The following is a 10,329-nucleotide window of genomic DNA, read 5'->3' as shown; positions in this document are numbered from 1 at the left end:
TTCCCTTCCCTTCCCTTCCCTTCCCTTCCCTTCCCTTCCCTTCCCTTCCCTTCCCTTCCCACCTGTCCATTTCTCACCCCTTGCAGGCAGTAAGCTGTCACTGTACAGAGACTCCTCAGCCCCAGGGAGATGTATAAGTGTGCAAAATTGCAGTGACAGGGGTGCATCCTTGGGGCTGCAATGGTTCACAGTGCTGGAGAGGATGTTCTGAGATCATGTGACAAAAATCAATCACTTCCTGCAAAATACTCCTGCTTTGGCCTTTGTGCCAGTACAAATCCAAAGTCATTTATGGCTTCTAGGAAGAGTGAGTGCAGGGGCAGCTGGTTGGCTAGGCAGAGCTTTACTTCTGCTCTGCATTCCCTTCTCTCCCTCTGTTTGAAGAGGAACTGAGCTAAACTGAGACATGAGCTGTGCCAGCTATGCAGACCCAACAGGCAGGATTGTGCTGCTCTTTCCCAGGGGACACTCAGCTTGCCAGTTGTGGAAAGTCAACCAGGATGTTCCACAAAAGAGGTGAATCCCTTGGGAAGCCTCATAAGGGGGAAGTCATGGGAACACCACAGATGTTTGATAAAGGACTCTGGATTTGGGGAGAGAGAGAAAGGAGCGAGAGTGGGAGTATAGGGTGATGATGCTGTGGGCTGAGATGTTAGGTCAGGTGCTGTCGCTGGGCACAAGGTTGGGGCTGGATATGGTGGAACTTGTTGTGCTAGGGTTTGTTTTGTAAGGTGGACATTAACAATGTACTTATTTACATTCCGGAGGCAGGGTTTTTGAGAGGGCAAAAAGTGAGGGTTATATACGCATGGGAGGACTGTCCTGTATATTCTGTACAGGGAGAAGCCCAAATCATAATGGAGGAACATGGAACAAAAAGTCCTATGCTTAAAAATTTGAGACTTGTTTACTTTGCTGCATCTCTTAGTTACTGGAAACCCAGTTCAAAGATGTATTATGAAGCAATCTTTCTTGGGATTCTAAAGTGAGAGCTTGTTTGTAACTGTATCAGGTAGTCTCATAAAAGCTACTACCTCTTTCTGCAAGCCTTGCCTTTCGTCTATCTTTAGGCCATCGCTGTCATAATATAACTTATCCTTCTCTTTTATTCCATCAGAATAAATCATTTAAATAAAGGAGGTCCCCTGCACTGCATCGAGTAATAGCCTAACTGTACACCCTGCTGCTAACCCTTATGAAAACAATCAATACTGCCTTGGGAATTTGCCACTGTTATATTTCCAACAGTCTGATGTCAACTAAGCAATAAAATGCCCCCCAGATATTTTCTAGAGGATTGCTTTGAGGTCCTGTCATTAAGCAGCACAGAAAGATTGCATATTTTCTGGCATGTTCTATTTCTCTCAGGATGGCTGCTCCCTGCACATAACCATTGAGGTGACAAATATCTTGTAAAGCCTGGAGCAGTTTAGATGGATTAAATACTCAAAGGAGTATTTAATATTTTATTACTGAAGGGTTTTATTATACAGAACTCAAGTTCATTCATGGCGTCCAGGAGTCAGGCTTCCTCAGACACAGAATATCATTAAGACTTTGGCACTTCTGCCAGGCTGTGAATTTCAGGCATGTTGAGGAAGATGAACAAAACCAAACAGTTTTCTTTTCAATTCAGCTGTCAGTCATGGAGTGCCTCAAAGCTAGAGTTAGAGGTTGGCACTCCAAGTACAGTGCCGGTCATGTGTCTGGAGGAAATCCCTCCCCAAGCTACACCAATCAGATGTTCCTCTCACTGCAGAATGTGCCACTCTTGATGAGAGTGGGAATGAGATGTGCCTTCAGCTTTTAGTGGATGTGCAGGAAGCGTTATTAAAGCTAGTACTTATTGGAAGGGCTCTATTGCCTTCAGTCCATTACATTAAAACAGAATCAAAGCAGCTATTGCTACACCAGTAGACTTAAAATACAGTAGTGAATCAAAATACCCTAGAATGTAATGGAACCACTACCTTAAGTACATTTCCAAAACAAATGTTCCGCCTATTTGTTGTACACTCGATGGAGATTTTTCTTGTAGAGGATGAGTGAGGTTAGTGTGGCCTCACTCAGCACTTCTGAGCAAGGCGATAGGCTGCAGAGGGACTGCAGATCCACAGCTTGCTGGACTCTGCATTGCCAGACTCTGCAGATGAGGTTAGGTAGCTCTACAGCCTTACTGGATAATAAAAGCCTGATGGAAGTCAAGAAGCTTAACTGTAACCCTCAGTAATCACTTAAGTGTGCTTTAGATAAATCTATATATTAGCTTGTTTCAGAAATGTTGCTGAACACTGAATTATGTTCATCAGCTTGTAGCATAACCAACCTGTCTATTCTTGATCTGAACTCTTGATGAACTATGTTTGCTATAGTTGCACTATTAGACAAGAATAACATATTTATATGCACTATACAGAGTTGTTTGTGCATGTATGAGGGCTGTCAATGTACACAGAAGAACTACAAAGAGGAATGAAACCTTTCTGGGAGGAAATGAAGTGCTTACATTATTGATGGCTATAATTAATTAAGCACTGGGGATCATTGACAGGTTCTGTTAATCTTCTGGACTGGAAACGCTCTACTTCCTCCATTTCAGGTGGCATCAGCATTGTAAAAGCTAGGGAGGAACGGAAGGTACTCCCTCAGGAAAGGATTCAAATGAACTTCCTGATTTAAAGGGAGGAGAAGATGTAAATCTGAACAAAGATCCAGGGAAAGATTAAATGTAAAGCCTACATGTTTCCTCCATTGTCTATTTTCTATTTTGAAGGCAAATCTTGGGGTGGACATGTTTGCATAAGATCTGGTGCTCTCATCTTGAGGCAAGTAAGAATGCCAACAGCATAACAGAAGGATGATACATAAAAGAAATACACAGATGATGCACAGAGGATGGAGAGACTTTTAAAGTCTAGACAGGTGGAAATAGAATTTTCCTTTTGTTTCTGCTCATCTGACACTAGTGCCACTGTATCTGCCATACCCACCACATATGCACGTACTTAATTTCTACTTCAAGAGATGTCTGCTGTTCAGAGTGATTTTGAAGTAACTCGGTCAAGTAAGATTTTCTTTCTTAGAGGTAGGATGAGCCTTTAAATAGAGGTACAGTTCTCTAGGGTATGCAAGTAAGAGCTCCCTCCAGGCTAATCAAACATGGATGAATTTTCCAGTGATCAGCAAATCCAGGCACTCCTTGTCATTTAAGAGGCTGAGTGGTTTGCCCAATCCTCATGAGTTTCCAATATAGTGTTATTATTCTTTGGGTTTCTTTTTCAGCCTGTCTCTTGAAGCTCATTTTTATTTCTGAAATTTGTCTTCAGATTTCAAAACCACCAATTATTAGTTTTCCTTTCCTGCTTCCTTCCCCTCAGGTTTCAATAACAAGAACCATTCTGGCAGAACATGCAGCATTGTAGCCTGGGTGTTCCTGACACCTACATCCGGATGTCACTCACCATAGGTACTACTTCCAATTAGACATCAAAAAAAGCATTCAGCTGTTTAGTGCTCCCTGGAAGTAGTGCCACACAGGCAGCACATTATGCATTTTTATAGTGTTTTTGAGAGCGAGGAAGTTGGAACTGCATGGTCTTTGAGGTGCCTTTCAACCCAAGCTGTCCTATGCTTCTATGATTCTATGATTTATTTTCTATACAAATGATACCCTAACTGTCTCAAAGTGTAATTTTGTGCATGACCTCAATGGCTGACCCTCCCAGAATCATGTAAGGAAAAAAGATTTCAGAGAAATCGTGCTAGATAAGGCAGTCAGATAACCAGCTTCAGGGCATTAGGCAAAGACAGTTCTCCAGTTATATATCCCTTCAAGAGCTGGCTTCCTGAAAATGTTGCAGGAAGTCTTTTTACTGTTGAAAAAAAAAAAAAAAGACATTTAATTGCTAGTTTTGAGAGTTTTTTCCATAAGATCTTTTTCTTTTTTGACATTAAAATAACCAGTCAAAATCCAGACTTGATAATTTAGAGGTTAAAATACTCTACAAGATGAGTGGAAACCAGACTCAAATTATATAGCACAGGTCTTGTATTCAATCAGTCTCCTTCTAAGTGAACATTCTCTCTCCAGATAGAGGAGCTTCTTTTAGACAGGTATCCACCTATGACTTTGGGTTTAGTCTCAGTGTCAAGCAAAGTCCCTTACCTTTTCTTCAACACAAGATGCGGAAGAGCGATGCAATATTTATTAAAAAAAATTCAAGAACATATTTGATTTCTAAAGGTTACATTTGACATCTTAGCTGAGGACATTTTTTCTCCCAAATTCCCTCTGGCAGACTTGAAGAAAAAAATGAATTGCTCAGAGATCTTGGGAATATCTTCACATGGACATGTAATATTACATTATACAACTTGCACTACCTGACAGACCTTCCTTACAGTTAGTTATTGTAGGAAGAAGGAGAATTTGGGCTGTGAATGGTTTAGATGGGCAATTCACTTTTCCATGGGTAAGAGTATATTCAAAGCAAAAGCTGTAGGTAGACACCTAAGGCTGTAACTAAATTAATACCATCAAGAGCATTGTTTGATATTTCTGAACACACACAGCCCATAACTCAACAACATGCAAGCAATCTAAAACTCTGTCTTTCTTGGGTAGCACTTTTAGAGGCCTTCATTGTCATTAGCCAAAGTATTTTTTAACTAGACCCACTGGTTCAAAGAGCTGGGGTAATCAGAAACACCTCTATTTTAACAACACACATGAGATGTCATCATATACTATTATCTCAAGGTAGGGAGAAGAAAGTAAAAAAAACATAATGGAGAAGTTATTTCTAACTTGCTGAAGGCAAATTAGTCTACAGCATGTATTTTTGTCCAGGCTTGTAGCTATCTGTGCAAGCTGAAATAAATGCTTATGGGTGGAATCACTGACTTCTTTCAAGGTGCATTTTATGCTGAAAGAAAAGTTCATCCTTTTTGAATTGTACAGTTATTACTTGGAGAAGATGATTAGTATAGAAAATAGTAACAACACTATCATAATGCTATCCTAACAGGGAGATATCCTCATAGAGGATTATTTCCCAATAGTGACCTTACTCCTGGATTCAAAAGAAGAAGTTGTGAAACTGCCAGGTATTTTGTCATACTTGTGAATTATGCAGCTGGTAAGGTAAAACTTTGATGTTGATTGGAATACTTGACTTTCCGGTACCTGCCTAATATTGCGATTATACTTTTGTGTTTGATCAAAATAAGGAATCTGCATTAAAGAGCTATACCAAGTAACTCCCAGCTAGATTAAAAAAAATACATCAGATGTTTTCTCAGGGCTATAGTACTTAGAAAGTAAGCCCCACTCCAAGTTTAGCTTTTGTCATAAGAACAACTGTAATGATCTATTTTACATAATATTTGAAGAGGCAAGTTCAAACTTTCTGCACTGAATTTCAACATAGCTGCAATCTTGCAGTTAAGAAATTATTAGCTCTTCATTGAGGTGCTTTTAAGTGAATCCCTGGCACTTAATTATAAAATCACTACTGACACAATATGCATAAGCAGCAGTAAAAACAACCCCTCCCTAGTATTCCATTGGCTGGAAACTCGTTAGGCTTGATGGGTAGGCATTCTAGTCAAAGGGGATTTCAAAGCAAATAAATAGCAGGTTCTTTTAGCCAGTCAGAAGTAGATTTCCACCTGTCTGAAACTTCTACTGGAGAGAGCTGCTTCTGAAAAAAAATCAACATCTTACCGTATGAGGAAACAACGGGAGAAAGTATTCTCTCCCATGCTTCGTACTTCTTCTGTGAAAGAGTGATTTTGGAAGACTTCCTAGGCTCGGGGTGCCTTTTTCAGAAGAAGCATGGCTTGCTGTGCCTTACAAATCATTGGTCTAATATTTGGAGGTGTGGGCATGGTCGGGACTTTGGCAGCTACAGCTATGCCACAATGGAGAGTTTCTGCCCACATTGACAGTAACATCGTGGTGTTTGAGACTATCTGGGAAGGACTGTGGATGGACTGCATCAGCCAGATGGGCATCAGGCTACAGTGCAAGTTTTACGACTCTATCCTGGCTCTTCCCCCACCCTTAGAGGCATTCAGAGCCCTCATGTGCATTGCAGTGCTCCTGTCGATCATTGCCTTTTTGATGGCCATTGTTGGTGTGAAGTACACTCACAGGACCAAGGAGGATCCCCAGGGCATCAGTATCTTCATGTTGGCAGCTGGAGTTGCCTTTCTTGTGACAGGTGTCCTTGTTCTGATCCCTGTGTCCTGGACTGGTGGCAGCATCGTTCATGACTTCTATGATGCAAAAGTCCCTACACCACTGAAACGAGAACTAGGAGCTGCTCTCTACGTGGGCTGGGTGAGCGCTGCACTTCTCATCACTGCGGGAACAATGTACTGTAGCTTTTGGTGCTGGGCTGCTACATCCCCAAAATCTAGATATCCTTCACTTCCTCGTCACAGATTGCACAAACCTAACACAGCAGGAGGGCCATTGCTAAGCATGCAGGCATACGTGTAGTGGCTGCATGGAATCTTTCTGCTTAGTATGTTGATACGTCCCGATTGACATCAGTGCCAAATTGAACTGTGAGTCTATATTAGATGAACAATTTTTCATTTGCTATTTACTACTGACACACTTACTTGCTCTCTAACATGCTTGTAGGAGATGTTATTACATGGACGTTATGTTAGACCTCAGAAGAAAAATCTCACCATTTTGTGGGAAAGAAAACTAGCATGGAAATGGCAGCTGCCAGGAGAACCTCGTAGAAGGCTACCAGTATGGTTGGGCTGGAAGGCAGGCAGCTACTGTACAACAGTACCATTGCCCTCCCCTAAACCCCTGGCAGGCAAAGGGAGCAGTGCATTTTACTCTAATGTAAAGACTTTGTAAGGACTGATCTAGGACAGTGATGAGAAGCATGGATTTAGCAGCATGATGGAAAAATGGAGAAGCCCCCAATAATCTTATTTTCAGTATTAGCAAACAAATCTTCACTTTCCCCTGTCAGAGACTTTTGATTGACTGTGGGTTTCACAGATGCTTGTGGAGTTGATGTATCCTTCTTAGATCTTCTGCAGGGCACAGAATTCATCTCATGGAATAATAAATTTTATATTTACTTCACCAGACTTTGTCATGAATGTATTAACTTTCCGTTGCCTGGTATGTCCCATCTTTAAAGGGTTCTTCTATAAAATTCAGGACAGACTATCTGTCTTTATGCACTTTAAAACACCGTGGTTATGTCAAGTATAATTAAAGAAGCCAAGCAAATGTAAATGTGCAATCCCCACTTGCTTGTTTGAGGATCAAGAGTTCCTGCCTACATCTTATATCATGCCCACAAAAACCAAGTCCTAATGTTGTTCTGACTGCTTTGTGTTTACAAGACTTATTTTAAAGTGTGAACTGAGTAATCTGATTCCTATCTGTCCATTGTGCAGAATCCAATAGTATTTTCAGTTGTGCTTTTTCGCAGATGAAAACTTGGAACCTGCTTTTCAAAGCGGGCATGTCACAATACTGATAAGTGACCAAAGAAGTTCCATTTAAAAACAAATTTTCTTGTTCTTCACACAGTAGCAAAGGATGGCACCATTTCATGGATTATTTCATGACACAGTTTGATCCTTTCCTATGTCTTTGACTGATATCTGAAAACAGAGTTTAATGACTTTTCAAGTTGTGCAGAGCAATGCCTCTATATATTCATTTGATGGTTCAATTTGAAGAACATGGAAAGCTATATTTAATTTAAAAAGCCTTTTATTAACTTGACTTCAGATGAACCTAAATGAAACCATGCCGCCAAACATGGATGTGTATTACATATGTTAGCCAGTGCTCATTTACACTTAAGACAGCCTGCTCAGATCTTTTAGTGGGAATTTCTTGCTACCAGGAAAGAGGTTTAAAGTGCCCTGCTCATCTCTTGAGAAGTCAAATTAGCACTTATTAATTCCAGATGAGTCTTTAAGGTGACATTTCTGCGTAGATTTTCTAGTACTAAAATATATTTTTTATGTTGTCTGATGGCTGGTGCCACCATATGTGTGGTGTACGCAGTATCTTTAACAACAGCTCTCATTGGACCAGACAGTTCTTTCAGTGGAATTGTTTTCTACAATTTGGTTATAATTTATACTTCCCTGAAGACCTTTGTCTATTATTTTATTTTCTTTTTATCTTATAATATGCATTTTTAAAAAAATAAATATTTGATTAGTAAGCCAGAACTGCAGTTTTTGGATTGATTTAGATATGACATTTGTGATTAACCCAGCAGAGGATGAAGACATTTGCAATGCAAATTTGATTCATATTTATGTGTAGGTAATGGATTTAAATAATGATGTATGCAATGTAATGCAACTTTATGTAGATACAAGTGCTTAAGAAGTAATTAAGTGCAGCTTTCTATAACATTAATTAAGGGATCCTGAATGCTTTACTATCAGAAGGTTGATCTGGAAATCAAATTTGAACTGGGTGTGTCATTTACAGCATTAACTTTATTTTCAAAGAGTTTAAAGGTAAAACTGCTTTATTCGAGTAGTTTGGACTGATTTCAAAAAAACCTAAGCTTTTCACATCTAACATCAACATTCAGTAGTTGCATATTACTCCATCCTCCTCTTTTACCAGTTGACCTGAAGATGAGTTCAAAATCTCTTGTCTCAGACAACAGTGTGCTTGTGTGGACATTTGGAATCCAATCCTGATTTCAACTGTACAGCTAGACTGGGCCGCTGTTTGGATGAGTGAGGCTTTATTGACACAAATTGCAATTTCCAGTGATGTGATTTAGTGCCTTACACTCACCCACATATGTTTAAGAGCCTGTGGCACTAAAATTTGATGCAGGAATGAATTGATCAGTAGTGAATCTGCAAGAGATTAATGCTGCATTCAACCTTCTGCCTTTGAGCAGAATAGAAATTCCTTTTTAGGGGACGATGGTGTGGGGAACCCCATAAAGATGATTACTGGATATTTTACCTCTGTATGTGAGGTACACATGAGGCTGAGTAAACTCAGTGGGTGCATTTGCACCTATTAAGGGAGATGCCATTTTAATTCTTCCTTTTCCCCTGTTCAAAACCTGTGATACTCAGAAGTAGTTGGAAGCTGCAGATTGGAGGTGTGAGAATGAAAAGAAAGTTCTAAAGTTTTTAACAACAACAACAAAAATGTGGGTGAGCTTTGAAAACAAACTGCTGCTCTTCCTGTGTTGTCTGAGGGTATCAGTCAGGAAGAGCTTGGCTGGAGAGGAGTGATGGAGGCGCCTACACAGGTCTCTAGAGCCCAAGGTGGCATGTTTTGGCCTCTGATTGCTCCTCCAGAAGAACTTCTGTCCCTTCTGGATTATATCCAGCCAGACCTGACCTCAGGTACCCTCAAGTGTCTAAGGAAACACTTGGTGCTTGTTTAGATGACTAAACCTCTTCTTCCTGAGTGATGTGAATGAGGGACGAGATGCTCAGAAACACTTCTAATGCAGTGAAGTCATTTAAGAACAGGGCCACCTCTTCACTCCATGGTGCAGGAGAGCCATGGAAACAGAGCAGTGGTTGGTTACACCCCGTCTGTTGGAGGACCAAGAGGAAGCAGGGCACAAATAATGGCTATTGACTGGAATTTTCAGGCCTAGCATGTGAGTGTCATTTGCTATGGACAGATCAGGTGTTTATGTGCTGGAGCTCTACTTCCATTAAGGAGTGGAGGCAGTAAACTTGCTTCAGTGATACTATGTTCACATTCTTTTAGGCACAACTGTCAGAAACTTCAGGCCTGATGTATTTGTTAATAACAGCTAATTAGATATTGAGCTTAAATATCTACTTTAGTATCCTGATGCTATCATCTACTTTAATATTTCGAGATTGCAAGGCAAAATTGCTTTGGAAATATAAGTGAATTACTGAGATTTTGCTATGTATTTGAAATAAATGTATGAACCCTTAAGTTTTCTTTTTTTTATCTTTGTATCACAGTACATTTTTTGTATTAAAGTGAATGAATGTATTTCCCCATTGGAAGAGAGAGACAACTTCAGTATTTTTATAATGTCCTCTTCTGATTCAGTCTTGTTTTTTACATTACACTTTAGGTTTGATAGGTAATAAACAAAGTGGGTCTGATTCCTTGGGAAATAAAATACACAAAACTGATTTAGTGTTGACTTCCAAGTCTTGCTTATAAGAAGTTTTCTTTAGCAAGTCAATATTTCAAAAGCTGGTCCCAAAATGTATATTCATCTCCGAGATGGAAAGAAAAGATTGTGGAGCAAATAATCCACAACTAGGATGCAGCCAAGGGAACATATTTATAGCAAA

At 39.9% G+C, this 10,329-nt stretch overlaps 1 protein-coding gene across 1 annotated transcript; it reads left to right on the top strand.

Moving 5' to 3' along the window:
* On the top strand, nt 7-9,958 carry LOC110402237 (claudin-8-like). The gene has a single exon (XM_021404078.1). It carries the CDS (start codon nt 5,837-5,839, stop codon nt 6,503-6,505), a length of 669 nt encoding a protein of 222 aa, XP_021259753.1. The 5' UTR covers nt 7-5,836; the 3' UTR covers nt 6,506-9,958.

The sequence above is a fragment of the Numida meleagris genome, chromosome 1, assembly GCF_002078875.1.
Source record: "Numida meleagris isolate 19003 breed g44 Domestic line chromosome 1, NumMel1.0, whole genome shotgun sequence".
NCBI lineage: Eukaryota > Metazoa > Chordata > Aves > Galliformes > Numididae > Numida > Numida meleagris.
The sequence above is the reverse complement of the archived record's forward strand: the minus strand, read 5'-3'. Positions and strand labels throughout refer to the sequence as shown.

Excerpts from the sequence above, each read along its gene's own strand:
- LOC110402237 (XM_021404078.1), top strand. The coding sequence starts at position 5,837 with ATGGCTTGCTGTGCCTTACAAATCATTGGTCTAATATTTGGAGGTGTG.